The sequence below is a fragment of the Rousettus aegyptiacus genome, unplaced genomic scaffold (genome assembly GCF_014176215.1).
Source record: "Rousettus aegyptiacus isolate mRouAeg1 unplaced genomic scaffold, mRouAeg1.p scaffold_m13_p_4, whole genome shotgun sequence".
In the NCBI taxonomy this organism is placed as follows: Eukaryota; Metazoa; Chordata; class Mammalia; order Chiroptera; family Pteropodidae; genus Rousettus; species Rousettus aegyptiacus.
In genome coordinates this window covers 159,342,330-159,366,189 of record NW_023416307.1, presented here as the reverse complement: position 1 = coordinate 159,366,189, position 23,860 = coordinate 159,342,330, and the positions used below count along the sequence as shown (strand labels likewise).

The window sequence follows — 23,860 nt, the reverse complement described above, 5'->3', positions numbered from 1 at the left end:
GGCCTCTGTGGAAAGACAGTGTGGTTCAGGTCCTTCTTTCTAAATTTCCATGTGGTACTGGGCGTGCGTCCGAAAGCACCTTGTCCCAAAGCACCTTGTCCCAAAGCGTAGGCCCCAGCGTCTCAAAGCAATGTCACGTGGGTTCAGTGACACACTTAGCTCAGTGCCTGGCCTACAAAATTTGCTTGGTAATGTGTCAGATATGTTAGCAAGAGAATGATTGAATGTTAATACATCGCAGTCAGTATCTGCTTTATTTCTTTCCACGTACACGTTCATGGCTGTGCACTGAGCTGAGGTCGAGCCCTGTAAATTTGAAGGAACATAAACCTCCAGAAACTCACCCACCTTGACCAAATTTTTGTTGTTTCTACTACAGGGCAGCACAGGACTCGTGGTGGGAGAGATACTTATTTATGGTTAGCATTGTGTATAAAGGGGCGACAAAACCCCAGATCTGGCTCAGCCGTGGCCTCCGGAAAGTTCTCGGACTTCAGCTTGCCTCCAGGGCACATAAAGATTCTGCATGAGCTGTCAATTAACTGCGGGGTGTAGGGCCCCACTGAACCCGGCCGCGTGGCTCCAGGGCCGTGAGTGTGTGCTTACTCCACGCCGGCAAGATCTTTGGCCAGTAAAACCTTGCAGTCCGCGCTGAGAACCGCGGCCACAAGGCGATTGAGTAAGCCTCACTCGGGGTGGAAACTTTACACTGCAGAATGTCCGCTCCCCGGCGTGTGCTTGTTGGATCTCTCAGGAAGCCTTTCACGTGCCTGTCGCCACCTCCAGCCGAAGGCACAGAGGGAGCCAGGCCCAGACGCGTCAGGTGTGCGTACTCGGTCACCCCAGATCTGCCCGCGCCCCTCCGCCCTGCAGGCGGGGTCACTCTGCCACCGCGGTTGTCACGGACAGACCAGTGGTGGCTTTTCAGTTGCCTGCAGCAGCTGTGGTGCCAACCAGCAGACGGGGACCCGTGCGCCCACAGACTTCGCCCAGGGGAAACCAGGGTGCACCGGCCAGCAGGCCAGGCCAGGAGCCCGGCCGCGTTTACGTCACTCGGAAAACAGGTGTCCGGTCTCCGTCCCTGGCAGCGAGATTACCTTTCTACGGAACTCATGAATTTGGGTGTCCCGAGTCCCCACAGGACGGTCTTATGTCCCAGGCCCTTCGCGTGACAATTTCAACCCGGGGAAATGAGAGCTGCCAGCTGAATGGCCTGGAGGTCTGGCGACAGCTCCCCCCGCCGGCCCTGCGCCTCCGCCCCGCTCTGAGATGAAACGAGGCTGCTGCAATGAGGTTCAAGTTAGAAATAATCCCAGTATAAGCGTCTTAGGAAACTCGTTCTCTGCACCAGCTTCTAGTTAAAAACTGGGTATGGCCTGGATTTAAGCTGTGGATAATGAGGTTTAGGAAATCCAGGGGAGAAATATAAGCTTTCTCAAATAGCGCTAGTAATGAAAATTCTATTTATGGCCTCAAACTGTAGAACTGAAACACAGTTCCTACTAGTGTGTGGAGAGTTTAATTTAACTTCCACTTAAGGGTGAACCAGGCCAGACGGTTAACAAATGTATTCTCTGTCTTCAGATAAAATTAATAGGGTGCCCGCTCAGGGACGGTGTGGTGACCACAGCGAAGGCTGCACATCCACATTTACGGTGATGCTCATTTCAGAAGCGCGGAGCGGAGGGGTGGAGGGGTGGAGGGGGACCGGTGGACAGAACTGGGCTTTATTACCCGGTGGCGGTCCACGGCTGCGAGGGGCCGGCTTAGGGAACAGGGACGAAACGAGAAAGGCGCCCTTTGGAGCCCGGGGTTCGTGGAAGCCGCGTCTGTGGTGGGAGGAAGCGTCGGGTGACTGGTGAGAAGCGCCCGGTCGCTCGTCCCGACTGAGACCTGCATCCAAGTTCTATTTCTCCATCATATTTGTGAAGATTAAAAATAAGTGTGTGTGTGTTGGTGGGGGCTGGAGGGGGTGCAGCTGAAGGGGACTTGTGGCCAGAAGCGGCCGAGCTGTCATCGGGGGTCGGCACTGTTCCTCCTGCCTCACCTGCCGCCGGCGCGGTCTCGAGCCGGCCCGGGGACGGCCAGTCCGCAGGCCCCGCGAAGCCCCAGCCACTCTGTGCATTCTCCACGCACCAGCGTGTTACCTCTGTGTCTTACTTCTGTACTTTTATTTTATTTTACTCTTTGGGCGAGGCAACCCTTGGCTGACCTCACAGATTGCAAGGACCTTGTCATCTTACAGTCTCTTAATTTTTACGCCTACAGCACCCGGTCTTCCTGGGTGGCCTCCCATCCAAGTGCTAACCAGGCCAGACTCTGCGTAGTTTCCGAGATCAGACGGGACCGGGCTCGTTCAGGGTGGTGTGGCCGGAGACTGACTCTGCGTGCTAAATGGGCCCCTTCCTTTACACTAAAACGAACAGTCAGCGAGCGCCGCCTCTGCCCCCCTCCGCGTGGCCGAGTCCGCCGTGCCGGTGACTGCAGCGGGGATGCGAGGCGGGCGGGTGGCTCACGACATCCAGCCCAGATGAGGGCCCCGCGGGGAGGACGGCGGGCAGCTCCTGGTTTAGGAGACATGGCCTGTCCACGCGTGGGCACCGCCCCGAAGGGGCAGTTCGGGTTGCTGGCGGAGGCTGTCACCCGCATGACGCATGGAAGCCACCGGCCACAGTGCCTGGTACACGGTGGGCGCTCGGTTATGCTCGTTAGCACCCACAAGCACACGCAGGCGCCCTGCACCGGATTCCCTTTTCTCTTTGGAGACCTCCGTCTGCCCCCGTCCTGCCCGCCACAAGGCCCTCGGCGATTCGCCAGGTGGGCAAGAACGGCGCCTGACGGCAGAGCGTGTCGCGTCTCGCCCAAGAAACGCGGGCCTCGTGCCGAGCTCGGGGACGTGACGGCATGGCCGGGGCGGCGAGCCGAGGACAGGGCCGTGCCGTCGCGGGCGGGGGCGCCGTGTCCTTGGCGGCTGGCGCACGAAGCCGTGAGAAGCGGGAGTTGGTCCCCGTGGCGATGTGCGCAGGCTCGCGTGCCCGGGCCGTCCGTGGTGGGCAGACCGGTTTCAGCTCACAGGTGATTCATGCCGGATGCTAGTCACGTGGAGCCCTTGATAGAGAATAGAAAACAAATGAACATGAGCAAGGCTCCTCACCCTTGAACTGATAATAATTATCTTAAATTACGTTATTAATTTTGCCGTTAGCACTCAATCGTAGTTTAAAGTGTGCTGGACAGCAGGTTCAACATGCGACATGGATTGTACAATTTAATGCTCACACTAATCTTACGGGTTAGGCACTATTATTAATCCGCGTCCCGTAAGTGAGCGAATCTGTGCTCTAAAGGTGTGACAGCCGAGACACGGGACGGTTGTGTCTGCTCCGTGCCGGACTGACGGGTTTCCCTGGTGGCAGGCTCGCGGTTTCCGTTACCACATCGTTTACACCGGCCGGCCTCTGTTGGCAAAAATCTGACTTGCATTTAAAAGCCGAAGCTCACTGCTGAAATAGTTCCGTCTTTTGTCAATTCCAGTTCTTTCCACCCACGGCTCGTTTGGGGCGACTTCAGAAAAGAGAGGGTGTGAGTTCTGAAGCAGGTCACTTAGTGGCTTCATGAGTAATTCCCAACAAAACGGGACCTTTTCACTAAAGTGCATGTGCATTATTTTTATGAACAACCGAATAGTCATGTATGTGATATAATGGTTACAAGGCTTCTTAAGTAAGACAAATGGGGTGAAATTGTTAAATTTAACGGAGATTTAGAATTAAATATATGGGTTTATTTTTTAATTTATTTATTTTTTATGGTGACTTTGGTTAACGGAACCCGGTACGTTTCGGCTGGACACTTTAACAGTAAGGCGCACGTGTGTTTACACTTCCCACAGTTAGAGTTCTTTCTGTCACCACGTGTTTGGCCCCTTTACCCCGCGTACCTCGCCCCACCCTCTAGGAACCCCCGGCCCAGGGTCCTTGTCCACGCGCATGTCCTGTCACCTGTGGCTCACGTTTGTCCTCCCCGGCATTGCAGTGGGAACCGGGCGGGTCGCGGCATCCTGTTCAGCAGAGATGCAGCGAGTCTGAGCAGAACCTCAGCTCTTCAATGGTGACTGTGAAGTCTTACAGAACGACTTTATTTTCCCCCATTAGAAATTTGTTAATAGGAAATGTAGCCATAAAATGCATTTGATAAGACTTTTATATTTAATTTTTAAACATTTGAGGATGTTCCGGTAGTTTAGTTGCTTTGAGAATTCTAAAATATCTAAACTATGAAATGTAATATCCTGAAGTAATCCAGCGCATCATATAATTCAATCAAACAGACAGAGAGTAACCTAACAGGCACTGGAACCCAGACATTCAGAATCTATCCGTCAAGTCTTTTTGGTTGAAAGCAGCAGGAATATGACTCAAATAGGCTTAAGTCAAAAAGAATTATTGACTAAGTGAAATGTTCAGAGAGAGAGTCTTGGCATCGGCCGTGCCTTGATCTCAGCGTGTGAAGAATTCCAAGTTCCTTTCCTTTGTATGAGCTTTGGCTTTCAAAGATGCTCTCTCCTTTTGGGGAAAATCATTGCCTAGAAGCTCGAGTTATTTGCCACTGTCTGAGCAGAGCCCCGCGAGCAGACGCCCTCTCAGAAGCTCTCCCAAAGGCCTTCCCAGAATCCAGTCTGGCCGTCTCCGCCTGGGTGGCCTTGCTTCCCACGGCTGACACTGCACGCGTCCCTGAGGGCAAGACCTGCATCAGGTGCTCTGTCCCGAAGCCACAGGTGCAGCCAGTCCAGTTCCAAGAAAGAGTCAACTGCGGCAGCGTAAAGGGTGCCGCAGAGCGGCACCTGGGAGGCTGGGCAGGCTCAGGGACCAGAGGGGGCTGTATGTGTATGTGTGTGTGTGGGGGGGGGGGGCTGACGTTTTCTGCAGACTGTTCCCATTGAGAAGGTGTGTCTGCAGAGGATATGACGTTTCATACATCGAGGAAAAATACTCGTTCAGAGAGACCTAAGTGTCATCACTGAGTTCTTTTATGGGAAAAGTTGAAATAGCTGGGATCGGTGGGACTTAATCTTCTGGCCCCCACTTAATCGGAGGGTCTTATGAAAGCCACGGGGTCTGTGTCACCTGTGATTAAACATGTAGCTTCAGAGGACAAAGAAGCCTGAGGGGAAAATCCCGGCTCTGTCACCTTTAGTTACAGGAAAAATAAGTGAAATGCTGTGTACACGTTATACACATATATGGCCCCTGGCACACAGTTTGTGGTTAGTAATTCGTATCTATTTGTTACGATATTGTTCCAATTATTGTTACTGAATTTCAAAGTCTTCTATCACTGGTTCAGAGATTTAGAAATTTATGTTAAAAACTGACCTCTGTCGTCATAATCTAAAGGAAGCACTAGGATATTACTATGGGAAAAATACTCTTTACTGAAATTATCTTCTGTCCGAACGCTTGAGATTAAAAGCTTTTTCAGTTGGATACTTTGCATGTGTTTGTCATAAACCTCAGAGATACACTGTCATAAAAGACAACAAAAGGTCATGCATTTAGACGAGTATCAGAGCCTCTGTTTTTCTCTTTGTAAATAAAATTTTTTAGATTTTTTTTATTACATAGGAAAATAGTAAAAAATAGAGATGAACAGAAAATGGGCAATAAAAAGCATTCATATGCGCGTCACCCAAGGTGGCCACGTTTCGTATGTTCACATATGCACTACATGTATCTTTAAAAATCAGATAATTCTACATAGACTATAAAATTCATCAGATTTGATGAAGATCCTCTGTGTAAATAAATTTTATTCTAGAACTCCATTTTTATTTTGTATTAGTTTGGTATCTCATTAAATGAACTGGGAAACCTGTTATCTGAGGTTAATTGTTGGCAGGAATATGCCATCTTCCTGAAATGTCAAACTAAATTTCTGGTAAGTGGAAAGTCTTTTTAAAAGGAGAGAGACTACATTTATCAGAATACTGATTTTATTTTGTGTTAACAAAACGCAAGTCATGTCTGCAACCAGATGCTAATTCTGAGACCAACAGATGAAGTCAAACATGGATTGGGGGTGTGTGTTCTGACAGATGCGTGCAAGCACGTCTGATTTTCCACGCGGCGCGTATCTTCGATTTGCACAAAAGGATCAAAACCATTTGCCGATAGACGGTCCCTCGGGCTCCCTCGGTCCCCTCGCCGTGCTGGTGGCCACCAGCCACCCATTCCCTGCAGGTGCTTACAGCTCGGTCTCTCAAACGCGCGGCGGCCACTCCGCGTGTGATCCGACGCTTCTCCCACGTCACCTCTGTTGACGTGGAGGAGGCTGGCCTCTCCCGCAAGGTTTACAATACGTCATTGCAGGATGATTTTATCATCATTATTAAAAAATATATGGAACAGGAACCTTTCAATCATCTGGGAATGAAGAGCAGCTTGACGGTAGGGAGGAAAACACGTCCATGCAAATAGATGGGAGGTCGATGTGCCGAACGATTAGTTTATTAAGAAATAGTCTCCTGGCGTCGTTTCCTGGACAGCCTGCGTTTCTCTATAGTTCCCTGCAAAAGCGAGGCCTTCTACACCGCAACTCCGCCCCTTGTGGTGAGACCCATTAAGATCCACATCTTATAAAATACGCTTCTGCTAGTTTAAACGATGGCCGTGTTAAACCAAAGACATTAGGCATCAGATATAAGCTAAATTCCTGTACGTGAAGGAACTCCCTGCCAGCTTCGGCGACAGACAGGGCATGCTGTGACGTCATCTCGTATGTTGTTGTCTCCCTCTCTCTCAGACAGGAGGTAAACGAGCACCATCCCCGAGGGCCGCGGAGCCCGCGCTCCGACCTCGCCTGGGTCCCCGAGGGCCGCGGAGCCCGCGCTCCGACCTCGCCCGGGTCCCCGAGGGCCGCGGGGCCCGCGCTCCGACCTCGCCCGGGTCCCGAGGGCCGCGGGGCCCGTGCTCCGACCTCGCCCGGGTCCCTCGCCAGACTGGGCCCCCTGGCACTCTGGTGTCCCCCTCGGGTGTGTCTTCAGCTGCGGGCCAGCACTGAGTCCGCCGTGAAGGAACCTGCATTTTTGTCTTAGAATCTCTAAGTGTAGGAGGAGCTTGGCTCCTCTTAGACGGCACGTCCTTCAAAGGACATCCCGAGCAGCATGTTTGAATTCATAGGATCTCGTTACTGTCTCTGCAGACTACTGCCTTTGTTTCTTTATTGCAATTTACCAGTATACTTGTTTTTATTATTCGTTTATTGTATGTTGCTCCACTAGTCTGTCAGCCATGGGAGGGTGGAGAACATGTCTGTTTTATTCACCGATATATTTCCTGGTCATTGCACTGTGACTCGCACGCACGTGGCAGGCACTGAACGAGGTGTAAATTGCTGAATGAGTGAGTGCTGATAGGTTAGTTGAGTTTTTTTGCCTTGAGATATTTTTAAGGACACTCTTGTTGTATCCTGCTGTCACAAAGACTAACCCGGATCATATTCTAATGAGGTGTAACTGTTCAGCCCAGTCCCCGAAATTAGTTGGAGGAGGTTGGATGGAAGCCCGTTGCCAGGGAAAGTCAAGTACAGCAAATCCCAGGCTGCCCTTGAAATCCCGAACTTTCAACAGGAAGACGAAGGCTTCTACGAATGCGCTGCAGGCAACCTTCGCGGGAGCAACCTCGCCAAGGGCCGACTCGTCTTCTACGGTGAGCTAACGGGACGCGGGCCGTTTGGTACTGGCCTCCACAGGAAACCGTGAAGGTCGTTAGCGTGCCGTGGGAAGGTGTGCCAAGAGAGAGAGGGAACCTCGCTTGCAGCTTAGGATGCTTAATAAGGGTGGTTAGCTGGCGGGAATAACCATTTTTAAAATACAGGTTTAATTTCAGCATGGTCTACGCCTGGGATCGTTTATTACAATTTCCTCGAAAATATCAGCAGTGTCATGGAAAAGCCATAAAAGTTGATAACCCAGAGTAGCGGGGAACCCACTTATTTCCCATAAAGCATTCGGCAACAGCCTATGCCAATCCCGATGATAATTCTAAGTAGAATTTACAAAAGAGGGAGAAAATGGCAGGGGCGTAATACTGTGTAGTAGTTTTCAGCATTTTTTCCTAGTTCCCAGATTTCGTCTACTCCTGTGTAGACAACAGAAAACTAAAGTCATTACCTCATTTAAATTATATTTCCCTCAAATACCAGAGGCTCTCATGGCCTTATGAGAGGTGATGAAAGCGTATCTTTTCTAAAAGTCCTCATGTCCACTTCCATCCAGGCCACAATACAACACTAGCATAAAATTTGCTTCTTTTTCTATGTCGAAGAAACTAAAATATTCCCCAGAATTCTCAAAATATTTGGCGGTTTTAAAAATATTCTTAACTTCTTTGCTAAATTTAATAAATCTGTACTGGATAACTTTTTAAAACAGTACTTATACTTGGCCAAGATATTTTTCTATATGACATGTCTATATGTGACATGTTCATAATCGATGCTATAGCAATTGGAGAAAAAATATATCTTTCGATAACTTGTAACATCTAAGTTACTGTAATGACCTCATAGGAATGCCTCCTGGGTGTCCCGCTGGGGGACGTTCTGCGCCTCAGCTATGTGATTTGCCATTTCCTTTAGGATTTTCCATTTTAACCCAGAATGAAAACTTCTGCCCTGCATACAGAACGTGCTCTCCTCCGGATTGTGCCCCTGCAGAGCAGCCACGCTAGGCAGTGTGTAGACCTGCGTGTTTATATATTTATTCTTTGCAATAGCTCCTGCTTTTTAAAGGGAAGCCTCTGGAATTTGAAATCTTTTCTAAAAACATAGTGAGGATGGAACTGAGGTTTTTTAGTGGCACAAAGCTATTACAGGCTTCGGGTAGTTTGTAGTAGATACCTCATTTTTCTATTAAATAGACAAAGGTATAACCGCGAGATTAACTGGAAAATGCGGTGGCTATAAACTGAAAATCAATAACAAAGTACTTCCTCCCGTTGGCTCACAGAGACGTCTTCACGAACACCACTTCATACAGTCCGTAGGATAATAAGGTGTAGAAGCACTTTTCAGTGATATCGTGGGCGAGAAACCGCAGACGAACCGAGCAGGGTGTCTGCCAGGCCCCAGGCTAGGGCTCTGAGCCGTCTCTGTAAACTGGCCCCCACCCGCCACATCTGAGCCCATCCGCCTCAGCCCGCCCGTGTGGCACCACCCCGCAGCGAACCAGTGTGAGAACGTCTCATTCACCCCCTCAAACGCGGCCACGGCCACGGGCGGGGTGACTGCGCCTTCCGCCAAAGCAGCGGCCTCACACCGGCCACGGCATAGGGCCCGGGGTTAAGCTAGGTCATGAACCCACACATGGCTCCAGAAGTTCTCACTCCCTGTCGAGGGCTTTATGGGGGCGGGGAAATGGATTATCGTCCCGCAAAGAGGCTCGTCTGGGTTTATGCAGCAAACCACTGAGCGTGACACAGACTCACTGGCCTCGGCCAGTTCAGAGCGGGGAGAATCCACGGCCTTTCGCCTCCCCCGTCGGGCCGTGGCATCTGACATCCGTCTTCTGACTCAGCCCATGTGCTTCGAGTTAGCACGGAATGATGACCGGGCCTTGCCCTGCACTTGGGCCTTTTCCCACAACTCCCAAGGCGTTACATGTCAGTGCCTCAAAAGGACCAATGCCAACCGTGCACCTGGTGCCAAAGGCCCACTGAGATTTTCAATGCTATGTCTGCTGCCCCGCGCTGAAGCTCGGGCACTTCTGGTTCCTCCAATCTGTGTGTGTGTGTGTGTGTGCGCGCGTGCGCGCGTGTGTGTTCGTGGTGCCGCTTAGCAAGGAGCGGGATGTCCTGAGTGACTGACTTGCCAAATAATTGCCGTTTGTCCCTTTTCGAGACAGCTCCTCCAGAATGGGAACAACAAATTCAGAACATGTACCTGTCTGTCTATGACACCTTGTTCTGGGAATGCAAAGCTCGTGGGAAGCCCAGCCCCAGGTACACCTGGCTCAAGAACGGTGAACTCCTCCGGCCGGGGGTAAGCACCTGTCGATGTGGAAACTCCCGACAGCAAGAGCTTATGTTCGTGGGGTGTTTAGCAGCTGCCAGGGAATGTGGTAGATCATATATATATAAAATAAATTTATATATATGCATAAATATACAAATATAAATATGAATATAAATATCTACATATACATGTATTTAATCCTGAAACAAACTCAGTAACTGTTAATATCATCCACATGTTCCAAACGAGAAAACCGAGGCAGAGAAGGCAGATAGGTCACGTGAGGCCGCCTCCAGTCAGTGATGGGTTTGCGTTGGACGTCACCGTGGGCAGCTCGGCGCCAGCATGGAGAACACCCACGGACGCGTCACTTGAGACAGGCCGCGTTAAACATCTCCCATGCCTCATTTTATTGTGCCCTCACGGCAGCCGTATGAGAGAGATGCGATTAGGATTTCCTTACGCAGAGGAAAACTGGTTTCAAAGGAGTCAGGTCACAAGTCCAAGGTCACAGAGCAGCTATGAATGTTGGAATGAGGGTCCGAAGCCCGGAGCCCAGGGCCCAGGTGCTCCGCCGTCAGCCAGCACCCTGCTCCTGTGAGAGCTGCTGGTCGCGTCTGAACCCGCGAGGATGGGGAGGGCTGCGGTGGGCGCCACGTCTCCCGATCCCAAGCACCCTTTCTTCTGCACTAAACAGAAAATGAGACAGAGTTGTTTTTCTCCCATCAAATTATCCAAATAATTGTGTTAATTCTGCATTGATTCTCCATTTTGCTTTGCAAACGGAGGCGCAGCCAGCGATGCCAAAAACATCTGCTGTTTGGAAGCTGAACATAATCACGATCTCGCCTCGGCTCCGCGGGCCCTCTCTCTGTGCCCGCCTCTGGCGTGAATGCTCGCTTCCCCAGCCCGCTCGCTCATCTCCAGGGCATGGTGATAGGTGTCTTGAAATAGTCAGTTTTAAGTTGTATTTGCAATATTAAATGATTTCATTATGTGCTCTCAAAATTGTAATTCTACACTCCAAATGGGGTGCTAACGGGTTCCGGCTATTTAAAAAGCACGCTTTATAGTTGGCTGTAGGAAAGAAAAGTCAGCCTCCTACTCACAACTCAGAAAATACCCAGCGATGACATTTCAAGGCTTTCTGAGATCTTATGATGGAAAGGCAAGGAAATATTCCACTCGCAAGATCTGTTTAATATTAGCGTCAGCCACATTTTCTGGAATTACTAGAACAGTGGCATGTCCCAAATTATTCATAGACTCTGTAACAGAAACAGCATACACTCTACATGGAGAATGCCAATTTTAAAAGAAATGAGATAACATAAAATATACTAACCACTAAAATTATATTAGGCACATTTCTTTTTTTTTCCACTTTGGAAAGCCGCCTGGGATCTCGCGGTGACCCCTCACCCCCCTCACCTTCGTAAGCACCCAGATGTCACGACTCGTGGACGAGTCCGTATCGTGCATTCTGATGAAGAATGCTACGTTAACGTGCTAACACCTTCGTACGACTTTTCTGTTATTAGGAAAGAATTCAGATAGAAAACGGGACGCTTGTCATCACTACGCTGAACGTGTCAGATTCTGGCGTGTACCAGTGTGCCGCCGAAAACAGATATCGGGTGATTTATGCAAATGCGGAGTTGAGAGTCTTAGGTAAGTCATTCGTTCGTTACCAAAAGTGTCAAAATGACATTTCAGCAAGCTATCACCGAGCCCAGTTTTTCCCGTAAAGTAGAAACTGCTTTCCCTCGAAGCAGGGAGAAACGCCTGCATTAGCTTTCGGGAAATGCGAGAGGATGACTACTGCTGCGCGTGGGCGACTCACTGGGGTTCGTGGGGGGCCCCAAGGCAGAAGAGGCTCCTGCAGAGCCGATCCTGGCTGAGGTTTTGAGTACGATTCAAAAGGTGCCCATCGGGAACGTTTTCAGCTGCAAGTGAAAAGCTGAGAAAAGGACATCTCGATTTATCATGACTCGGCGAACGGGGATTTATGTCACCTCTTAACGGGAAGGTCAGGGGTGACGTGGAGACGATGCTGTTTGCTAAACGTTCCCCTCACGGCCGACGCCCCGTGGTGCCAGGCTGGCTGCCGTGGCTACCGAGTCGAGTCCAAACTCACGGCAGGCGATGAGCAGAAGGACAGAACTGACCGCATCTGCCCCTTTCCTTAGAAGAGCAGAATTCCCCCGAGTCCCTACAGCAAACTCCTTTCAGGTCACTGACCAGCACCCCAGCCCGTGACCTTTAGATGCCATCGTCCTTTCTTACCGTGAGGATTCACTCCTTCGACAAAGAGCTATGGGGTAATTACATGTGCGGGGGGTGGGAGGGTCCGTGATGAATGAGGTAAACGCGACCCCTGTCTTTACAGGTCGTGGGACATGGCGAGTGACGGGGGCACCATAAGGAAATCATCGTCACGCCAATTACGTAATTGAAATGATAATAATTTCAATCGGAAATCACAAGTCATTAGAGAGCACGTGACTTGAGGTCAACCTAGTGCAAGGAGTGGGGGGCGGGGCCGTCGGGAAAGGGGTCTCAGGGAGACGTTGCGTGTGAGACCCACGTGACGGCCGCCGGGCGGAGGGCGTGCGGACAGGCACGTCGGGCCCTGGAGCCGCCGGAGCCAAAGGTGCAGCACACGCAGCATCTCGGCTTCGGGCTCTGAGGGCGTCGGTGCGTGACCAGCATTTCCGCTGCTCACAGCAGCACCGACGCCGATCCCGTACCCCAGACTCGGACAGGCGCGGTCTGGAAAACATCCGTTGCCTCGTCAGGGTCGTCAGGGGTTTCCCAGTGTTCGCTATCGGACCTGGTTTTGCATTCCTGCACTATCCCAGTAGTTATAATTTCTACTCGGTCTGACTTGACATTTTAGTTTTGAGACAGTTCCACCAGGTTTTTGAACAAAGAAGATACTTCATTTAACTCAATACTTAGGCTCTTACTCAATTTTTTTTTTTTTTTCGCTTGAAACCTCAGGGGTGGCTGGGGAAAATAATTCCACGGAGTGGAAAAGGTGCAGTTAGAGAAGATTGGGAGTGACATTTTGGGATGGCCACCAGTGGCATCTGTCCCAGTGAATGACTCGTTGACAGCTTTCGCCCCAGGGCTTCCTGTGGCGGGAGGAAGAGATGCAGAGAGGGAGGAAGGCGCAGATGGACGGAGACGGCTGGGCGAGGCCGCCTCATGCGTTCACGCTTTCCCCCGCCATTGCTTCTTAGCACGTGTGTGTCCTCAGCCCCCAGACGGCGTGACATACGCTCAAGGGAGCGTCACCTTCAGAGACACGTAGAAAGCCGCACTTTAAAATACTGGGATTACCAGGGTCAACACCTGAGCAGGTATCATCAGCCCTAGGGCAAAGTCGAGCATAACCAATTCTAGCGCATTGTCCTCGCACCGAGATCTGCGGACGGACGCGCACAGTGCAGGGGGACTGGGAAGCAGCACCTGGAGCACCCAGAAGTGGGGGGGGGGAGAGAGCGGGCGTGGCCCACGGGAAGAGCTGCCGGCCCCCGAGTGACTCCCGCTAGGAGTGCACCTGACACACGGGCTCAGACGCGCCCCAGACGGCCCGAGTCCCCCGCGACTCCTGGAGTCCACTCAGCTTCAGTTAGTGGGGCCCGAGTAGAAACTGACGAGACTTCATTGTTTTCTAAACTTCTCCTCACCCTAAAGGCAGGTCATTTACACATTTCCAGTTAAAGTCTCGCCTGAAACCATCTGACGCAGAGACACGGCGTGTGGTTTATTTCATCCTCGTCGATGCATAGATGATGACAGATGACAGACAGACATAAATACACAGACACAGATAAAGACACCGCCAGAATAGGTTTAACGATTCCCATAAGCATTTGTTGATTTTCATGATTCCAAATTTACTGATTTCCGTAATCCCCACTCCGTCTGTATGAAACCATCTTCGCATCCTCACGGCGGGGCCGTTCGCGCCGTGGCTTACCTCTCCCTGCCCCCGCCCGCACCCGGCTTGCCCAGACGAAGTCCCTCACGTCTGCTGAGCACGCGCTTTGTGCCGGGCCTAACGGTCATCCGCTCTTTACAGGCGTCACCTCTTTGACCCCCGCAGCAGACCTCCGGGGTGACGTCTACCCTCATCTCCACACAGATGGAAACGGGAGCCCCAAACATCCAGCCGGCGCCTCAGCCCAGACCCCAGAGCCCCCCGAGCCCAGGGAACGAGCGAGCGTCTGGGTGCGGTGACCATCCCTCCCTCACACCAAGTCACACACTGGGTCACTGCATGTTAGCCATCCGGGCAGTTCAACAGCTTTGTTCTGCTTTGTTTTGTTTTTAGCCTCAGCTCCCGATTTCTCCAAAAATCCCGTCAGAAAGACCTCCGTGGTTCACGTCGGCGGGGACGTTGCCATCGGCTGCAAGCCGGCCGCGTTCCCCAGCGCGGCCGTGACCTGGAGAAGAGGGGCCGGCGTCCTGCGGCCAAGCAGAAGGTGACCCTCCGCTCGTTTGCTCTAAGCGTCTGTGTCCTCCCGGCTCACAGAGTCGCTGGCTCTGCACCGGTAAACCAACTGCGTATCCAGAGACACCGCAACGTGTCCACACTCGCTTAGAAACAAAAAGCCGTGTGGAGCTGAGACCTGCCCGCATGACGTGGCCGCGGCTCATTCGGGGCGTATGCTTGTGACACTTTTTTAACCACTTAAGGCCTTTTCTAGATTCAGCTTGAAGAGTTTTCCTGCCGTAGCTGAGAAATCCGTAAGGGAGCATTCATCGCACGGGGTCAGAGACACTCACGCTCACACTCACGCTCTGGGGCGGTTTAAACGGTCGCACAGGTGACGCCTCCTGACAGATGGGTTCAGAGGAGGCACAAGTGCGGACAGGTGCCCGCGGAGGAGGGGCGGGCTTGTCCTCCGCCACGGGCCAGGTGGACCCGGGTCCAGCACCGCCATGTCTCCTGGGAGGGTTCGCAGATCAGAGCAGTGTTTTCTCCCGTCCTGTGGGACCCTGTGCACCTGCGAGGTCCAGTCAGTCGGCAGCTGCAGCTCTGCAGAGTGATGGCGGGCGCGACTGGCCAGACACGCTGGGCGGCTGCCGAGGGCGACCTCCCGGCTGGACGCAGGTCTGCAGCATCGTGTGTCGCGAACTCAGGCAAAGGGGCCGGCAGCTACCGCAGTGTTTCAGACAGGCAGGATGCTCACCCGGTGAAGACGCCCTGCTTCGGTCCCGGAGGACAGGCCTCGGGGGCTGCAGGGCGGCTTCTGTCCTAAGGGGCAGAGGGACCCAGGGGTTCTGTCCAGGGGGGGTTTGTGGGAAGGCCGGCCGCACGCAGAAGGTCGAACACTCAGGAAAGCTGGAAATGGGGGCCCGGCGTTGACCCTCAGCCGGTCAGTGCCTGCGGGCGGGGCACAGGCCGCCGCTTTGCCATTTCTGAGGCCGGGGTGGCACTTGTGGGCGGCCAGAGGGAAAAGGGGTGACCGCGAACTCGCATCTGGGTCTGTGTGGCAGCACGGGGCTGGGCGGTGGCCGGAGGTCCCCCCCCCACACACGCCCCGTCCTTGCGCTCGCCCCGCGGCTTTGAGGACACTGCGCGGCCCTCCCCGTGACAGGGGTCTGCGGGGCTTCCCTCCGTGCGGGCCGGCCTGGGCCTGCGCGCCCTGTAAATACCTGTGGGGGGGACGAACGTGCCCCAAACGGCGCCGCCTACGGCCTTGCCCGCCGAGGCTGCTGCTGAGGACACGCGCGCAGACGCGAGGACAGACGCTCCTCCCCTGGGACGGGAGGGACACGGAGGGGTGGTGGCCCGGTCCGCGTCCCGCCCTCCGCCCGCGAGGACCCTGGGGTCCCCGCTGCGCACGGAGCCGAGCGCGGGGGCGTCTCCGGCGTCCCCGTCACCGCGACAGCCCCGAGGTGCAGACGCGCGGCCTTCACCTTACCACGTGCGGATGCGCCGCGCCCCGCCCCCCAGGCGCGGATGTGTCTCGGTCCCCCGCACCCCCGGGTGCGGTGTGGCTGCGCAGTCAGCTCCCAGGTGCGATGCCCCGAGCGGGCGCGGCCCCCCCGGGACAGCTGGGGGCTCCGGAGCCCCCACCCCGTCCCGGAGCCACGTCGGAGTCGCGCCTCGGGGTCACTGCGGAGCGGCCTGCGCGGCGCGGACTCTCCGTGCACAGCTCTGGGCCCCGCCGCTGCCGGGTTTCTTACCCCTTTCAACCAAAGAAAACAAAGACGGTTTTCTCCTGAACACAGAGCCTAAGTAATTGGGAAAAAACAGAACTGTAGCCAGCAGAATGTACCAATTACAGCCGCGCCTCTGCCAGGTGTGGGTGACCTTCAGCAGTAATTTGCAAAGGTCACACAGCGGCGCAGCGGGACTCGGGGTCCCTGCGGCCCCCCCAACCCCCGCCCTCCGTCAGAGCTGGTGGTTTCATTAAGCGGCGGCGGCTTCCAGCGGCCGGCTGGGGGGCGGGAGGGGGGGGCTGCACCTCCCTCCGCGTCCGCGGCGACCTCATGGCTCCTCTGTCGTCTGTTTATGGCAGTTTCCAAACAGGTCGTAGGTAAAAATTAGTGGTGAAAAGGAAGGAGGAAGGAGTGGGGGGGGGAGGGAGGGAGGAGAGAAGGGAGTGGGCGGCGGGCGGGCGTCCTGCTCCCTGCGGAGCCCTGCGCCGAGGTGGACAGCGTCCCCGGTGCCTGCTCCCCCTCTCTCCACCGTCACGGTGCGTGAGCCATGCAGCCTTCCCGGCTTCCACACGCGAAACGGATTAGAAGCATCTCGCCTCCCTAAATGGACGGAGAGCCCGGTCAGGCCTCAGGTGGTTTAGTCTGAGCCCTCGGACCGCCGCGGACTCTGTCTCCTGTGACCGGACCGCGCCTTCTCACACCTGAGTTGCCAGGGCGGGTCCCGGTCCTTGCAGAGGAAGGTGCGGCCACCGCGCTGGGGGAAGCTTGGCGAGAGCGGACATGACGCATGAGGCGGCGCAGGAACCTTTCGCGTAGCCCGGGGGGGGGGGGGGTTGCACAGGGGCTGTGGGCGTGCGTGCATGTGTGTGAGTGTGCACGTGTGTGTGCGCATGTATGTGTGTGCGTGCATGCATGTGTGTGTGCATGTGTGTGTGCGCGTGTGTGCATCTGTGCGTGTGCGCGCACGCACTCGTGTGCACAGAGGGTTAGGTGGGGTCTTCAAAGCGGGCGCCTCTCACACGCAGGGAGCCAGGCTGGACGCGGGCATGCGGGGCGCTGGGAGAACACCTTTCACACCTGCCGCAGGGAGCATATGGCTGGTCCCCGCGTGGACAGACTTCAGTGCCGCGTTGGAAAGGCGCATCGCGGAGGACCTCGCCCTGCTCCCTCGCTCGGAGGCCTGGGCCCCGCACGTGGGCGGAACATGGGGCCCGGCACACGCTTCTCTGTGCCACAAAAGGCCGATCGTTTCGCTTAAACCGCAGGATGATTTCTGCCTCTCACCTCTGTGGAAGGGCGGCGACGGGCCGCCTAGGAAGAGCCAGAATCAGGCACAGACACTCTAAAGCTGCGCAGCAGCTCCAGCTCTCGGCCTTGGAAATGCCCGCGTGGGGTGACGTGCGTCTCTCCTCCCACTGTGAGTCTGAGCACCAGGCGTAGCCTCCGAGGGCGAGCGAGCACCTGCCGCGGGCGGGGCCGAGAGGCCCGGGGAAGCCCGTGGGGGGACACACGGGGGCAGGGCACGCATCCCGACGGGCTCCTCCACGCCCACGTGCGGGGGGTGGCACCCGCCACACAGCCCGCGGAGTCCCACCTCCGTCCCGTGTCCACCCTCTCTGCCCCTCGGGGGCTGGGCCATGCATCCCTTGCTTTGGCCTTTACCCCCACGTGCTCGGTCTTGATGAAGGACCCCCCCCACCCCACGCCTCTTCAGTGCACCTTTAGCCAGGACGTGGCGACTCCACCTCCGCCCCGCAGGGCTTCCTAATGGAGCAAGCGGGTCTTATTTCGCGCCCCAACTACTTCCTGTTGGCGTGCTTGGTACATCAGGTAGCGCGAGGATCAAAGAGGCAAATGAACCGTATGTCCTCGTGTCTAAGGAAGAATGACAGTCTGCGCAACGCCAGGCTTGCCACAGCCTCCCTTCTGTGCCGTCTCTTCGTAAGAAAACCCTGCCTCGTTCATGCTCAGCCGCCAAGGGCCTTGTGGAGGTGAGCCTTTCCCGGGGACGCACGCTGTGGCCGTCAGGAGCCGTCCCCTGCCCTCGGCTCCGCCCCGCGGAAGCGGACCACGCTAGACCCTCTCGTGCCCGTCAGCGTGGCCCCCGCCCTCCGCTCCTGCCGTCCCTCCCCGGGGCTGGAGCACTGACCTCAGCGCGCGCGTGCGGAACCTGCTGCCCGCCATGGTCTGAGGTCCCCCGAGGCGGGCGGGGAGCCCCCCTCAGACCAGCCTCCTGCAGGGGAGGGCGCGTCCCCCGCACTGCAGTTCTCAGGCTGCATTGTTTGGGTTCAAATTTGATCGCAGGTAAGAACCTGATGAAAAAGACAGATCCCAGAGAGTCCGAGTCAGGCATGCAGCAGCGCCCGGGAGCCCACGATTTTACAAGTTACTCCCCTGCTCCCAGGAGAAGCTGAGGCCGTAGCACACACACCGCCAGCCAGACGCTGGCTCAGCGCAAGCATGTTACGTAACACACGACAGCTGTGTTTCATCTCTTTTCCTCCGTAACGTCGCTTCCTGTACCAAAATGCTCGTCGCCTCGTCCTATGCCACTGTGTGAGTCCTGGGCTCGCCTAATTGTTGAAAACGTGAACACGGTTCCGCCCTGGAGTGGTGTCCAGTTGCTCGAGGGCTCTTGGGTAATTTCTGAGTGACATTTGTATCTTCCGAAGTTTACATAAATATTCAACAGCAATTATTTTATGAGCAGAAAAGGTCAGTTATTAGTGCAATTTGTACAAATGACCTTTGGTTCTTGCTTTGACTTTTGAGCTGATTACTTGACGTGCGCAGATGAGAAGGGGCCCCCCGCTTCGAGACGCCGCTCGGCAGGTGTGTGGTCGCCCCGGCACCTCCCTGCAGGCGCTGCTGGCCGCGAAGCCTCAGTGGACGGAAGTGAGCGGACGGGGCTGGCGTGGCTGCGGCCGCCTCGGAGGAAGTGGCGGCCCCGTTGGGCGTGCGGAGCGGGCGGCGGCCCAGCGGACACCTTCGCCCCGAGGAGAGAGCCTCCGTGTTCGGGCGCCGTTTCTCGCCACTGGTTAACACTTTCCAGCTTCTGATTGGGTTTTGCGTTTAGCTCAGCGGCGCTTTTTAATTTTTCCCCTTGAAATGTGGGCGAGAACCCGTTTCGTGACCCGGCCTGGCTGACCCACGTCCCGGGACAGGAAACGGCGCGCCGCTCACGCCCGCCCTGCCCCTCACCCGCACGCAGCCCCTGTGCACCCCGGATTCGCCGAGGTCTCCGGAGAGCCTGCTCTGAGAGTCACTGATTTAGAGTGACAAACTCGCTTCTCAAGTGTGACTTGTCAAACCACTCATTTATTTATAAGCACAGCTGCCATCCAGTTTGACAGGCCTTGCGAAACGCTCTGGCTGTATAAATCTGAGCGAGCTCGGTCTTGGGCAGGCTGCGGGGAGCAGACAGGCCAACAGCCCCCGTGCAGTGAGGCCTGTGTCTCCGCAGACGGAGGACGCTGTGGGCATTTGTTGGCTCATCTTACAAGAGGCCAGGTGGGCACCGACCAACCTGGCCCTTGGGAATTTTCTCAGAAGGGAAAAAATGGGGGAACAGATTTGTTATGGGGCTACTCACTCCACGGTCGGTCCCGTAACTGGTGCCAGTTCCAGGGTTATGGGGATTTCTCTCAGACTCATGATGCACTCCCACGACTCCTCGAAGTACAGACTCGCCCCGACCGGCGAGTCACCGGGCAGCTGGCCCCCGGCAGGTGGCCCTGACGACTGAGGGGCGCTCAGACCTGCCTGACTGCCTGCGTTTTCCCTCCATCTCAGCTGAAGTTAACCGAGACAGCCAGAAATCTGTTCTTCCCGTACTTGACCATGAGTCTCTTGATTATGATAATAATGAGTAATGACAAACTTCCTAAGCTTAATAAAGGACTTGATCTGGGTATGAAATTATGTATTATAATTAAGAAAAAAGAATGAGAGTTAGCAGACGAGGAGTCACATCCAATTTGAGCCCTGCCCCCCATTCTCAGCCACATTTGTGGACTTAGTTTTGTAGACTCTGAGGAACACAGAAGTCGAGCAGAACTGGAAACTCCACAGACACCATCCCTTTCAAAACCACGTTCCCGATGTAGGGCGAAGCGTTTCCCAGATCCGCCTATTCCGAGTTACAGACCCGGAGTGAGTTAACAGCCCACGCCATCCCCTTTTTATACCGGAGAGAACCCAGGACCTCGGGGATAAAGTTACTAGCTTAAGGTCAGTCACCCTGCTGTGTTTGAGTATTGCAGCAGGGAAAACTTCGCATTTGCAAACTTCCAAAGCCTTGAGGAAATCTCCAGTAGGCTCGTCAGCACAAGGGTGATGAAAGCTCGCGGGATGGCCCCAGCATTCAGACTTACCCTTCTGCTTTGCACAACCCCCCCCCCCCTACAAACACACAGGCGCGCGCTCTCTCTCCCATCGGCTCTCCCCTAGTCATTCGAGGAGCACGCTTCCCGACATTTTTCTTTTAAGTCCCGTGTTCACAACGGTTTTGTCCTTTGCCAACTGCATAATTTCTTGCCTTTTCTTTTGCTTTGCTCGGGCTGCGAGGCAGGTCAGCGTGCGAATCTGCGCGGCTTCCCTTTCATGTCTCTTCAGGCATCTGAAAACACCGCGGCAACCGGAGACACGTTTCTTCATTTTTCTCTCCTTCCACTTAACAGCAAGATATTCCTTTCAGGCCTCTTTCACTGGATTAATCTAGCTAAGCTCCCCGTCTGATGCCATTTTGTTAATGTTAAATCACATTTTCTGAACATTTTATGGTAATCAGCCTAGCAGCACACCCTGGCAAGCCTCCGGAATAAAGACACATCATGACACCAAATAATTATGTTATTTAGCAACCGCTCTCATCTGCCATCTCCTAATTTGTGTCATAATTCAGTCACCCCGAGTCTGTGTTTGCGTTGCATGTCAGCCACCACAAAGCTGGTGCTTAAATCATTTGTGTATGTTAAACAAGGAGTCACATTTTGATGAATTCTGATGTCCGGATATCTGACTCCCGGCTGCTGCTCTGGGGTTTAGGGTGGTCGAACTAGAAACTGAACTTTGAAAACGTTTGATCATTTAGACCAGTAATTACGCATTAGGCATAAAACATACCGCAGAAACCAGGGACTTAAAAAAAATGCGACACAGACCACAGCAATAGCATTATTTCCACGTGGGCTGCAAGTGTCGGAGTCGGCTTCCTGTGTGCGCACGATGCCACCGCCCTGTCCTCGGCTCCTCAAGCCCTTGGCGTTGGCTGCTTGGTAACCCCGAGTCATCTCCGATCAATCAGTTCATGGGAGGCGTATCGTTAGTTATTTCGCCTGTTTGAAATGTACGTTCTTCTAGTCTGTCGAGCGTGGGAAACAGGACGTGCGAGGGGCCAAACTCAGAAGCAGCCAAAACGTCCTTCAGCAGATGATGGATGAATAAACTGTGGTCCATCCAGCCAATGGGTTGTCATCCAGCACTGAGAAGAAACGAGCTAGCAAGTCATAAAAAGACATGGAGAAACCTACGTGCACCTGGCCAGGCGGGAGGCGCCACTCTGGAGGGTTACGTGCGGGGTGTTCACTCTGCGACATTCTGGAAGAGGCATCGCTGTGGGGCAGTGGGGCGTCAGTGGTCGCCAGGCGTGGGGGTGAGGGGCCGAGCCGGTGGGGCATGGATTTTTCGGGCAGGGAAAGGACCGGACGATACTGCGGAGATGGGCACGTGCCATCGTGCATTCTTCCCGACTCAGGGAACGCGCAACTCCCTGGGGGAGCCCCGGGGTGAGCCGTGCTGTTTGGGCGACTGTGACATGTCAGTGTGGGTTCATCAGGGGTAACAGATGTACTCTTCTGGGGACGCTGACAGTGTTGGGAACAGAGGCTGGGATGGTGGTGGGCAGGGCGGCGGCCAGCACGGGCTCCCGGGCGCTGGGCAGAGACTTGGCTGCCCGCCCGCGAGTCTGGGAAGGACACGCTTGAAGGGAGATGTGCAAACTGTGACCGTGACCGCGTGGTCCTCTCCAGGACCAACGGGGCCAATAAGACATGACCTTCTTCCTACTTCTTCTTGAATGTCCTGGTGTGCATTACCTCTTGTTTAGGACTGACTAAAGGTCGGAAGTGTGTCACGTTTTGCTGAGGATGCTCTGTGTCGCTTAATAGAGAGGCTGCCTTTTATTTTCTGTGGCCCATTCAATTCTCTCTCTTGAGGTAGCAATTCGTTTCACTCTCTACCTCTTTCTGTCTCTCTGTCTCTGTCTCTCTCTTACTGTCTCTTTCTATCTCTTTTACTGGGTTATCTCTCTTTTTTTTTTTTACTACTCTGATAATCTAATGAGTTCTGACAAAATAGGTTTTCATTAATCCATCGATTAGGGCTTTGAAATTGCTCTGGCGAGAGGTGTGAGCTGTTTTCTGTGTCTGTCGCCATTAGAGTCATTTCCAGTTATTGACACGAAAGATGGAAAGAAGAAACTTTATTTTGATTTAAGGGAGCAAGCTTTGTTGTTTTCTCATTTGTAGATCATATCTGTCATTTTTTGTAGCTTGTTAAAATGAGGACTCTTTAGACGATAGCTTATTAAATGACACTGAGATTAGCATGAATATTACACATTAGCTACAATAATCAGGTGCTGAAATTATTAAACTGTAATATCAATATTTGATCTAAAATGCATTCCAGTGGGACATTTTACCTGAAACCTAAATTGTGAAGAGCCAAAATTTATCCATCCATTTCTATTTCTTATCTCACTCATTTTAATCCAATTTATTTTACATTTTCTAGAAATCAGTAAAATTAGACAGTCAATTAAAATTTCATGGTCTACAGTATTATCTTTAGACGGAACTGAAAGCAGTGCTCCAGTTAATAATCTGACTATAAAAATAGCAGTATTGCTCTACTTTCAGCACTAAGAAATCGTAATTGCCCAATGTCCTAATTTTTCTCAGTTTAAGAAACACAGCTGGTACTGATCTCTGATGTCCTTGAACTTCCCGATGGGATGTGGTTCTTATCAGGCAAAGACATCGGAGCCTTCCTCATTTTCCAGTCGCACTTTGCAATCTAAATATACAGATCTATTTCCTACAGGTAGATGAATTAAAGATGGGAGGCCATCAGCTAGCTGTAGTGAAGAGTAGACGTGAATGCTAATAATCTCTATTATGTTTGCGACGTTCATAACAAACGGACGTCACATGCACTGAAGGAAAGCAAGGGTGAAGATTTCCCGCGAGTCTTTCAGTAGTTCCTTAGAATGACACAGGATTTGGCCCCGTGCTACAGGGGAAAGAACCCTGCGAGGGCTCCCTGGCCACGGTCGTCTGTCTCACTGGGGTCCTGTTCGCCGTGGCTCACGCAGTGGCAGACGTGGGTCCGAAGTCAGGCAGAGGGGCCGGGCGGCTGCTCAGTCTTCCGTGTAGCCTCCTGCGGTCCCCAACGGCGGGGAGACGGGCCTGCGTTCACATTCACGCACTCGGTTTAGTCTGCCTTCGGCGTTATCAGTTAACCGTGAGACGCTTCATGCATCAGCGGCTCAATTTCCTACATGTTCTACGTTCCAACGCCACTGTGAAATCCGCCGATGTCACCGGGAGGCCAGACGCGGCTTGCGGCTCTGAATTTCCGCCTCTGTCTTCTCAGAATGCGGTGGGAG

The 23,860-nt window shown here is 53.7% G+C and overlaps 1 protein-coding gene across 1 annotated transcript in view; it reads left to right on the top strand.

Annotated features, from left to right (window-relative positions):
* CNTN6 (contactin 6) overlaps positions 1 to 23,860 on the top strand; it is a 177,028-nt gene that overhangs the window by 116,968 nt on the left and 36,200 nt on the right. Inside the window, exons 8-11 of the mRNA XM_036219494.1 lie at positions 7,522 to 7,706; positions 9,902 to 10,038; positions 11,553 to 11,682; positions 14,354 to 14,504. Of these exons, the coding sequence (XP_036075387.1) occupies positions 7,522 to 7,706; positions 9,902 to 10,038; positions 11,553 to 11,682; positions 14,354 to 14,504 (603 nt within the window). The remainder of the gene's footprint in view (positions 1 to 7,521; positions 7,707 to 9,901; positions 10,039 to 11,552; positions 11,683 to 14,353; positions 14,505 to 23,860) is intronic.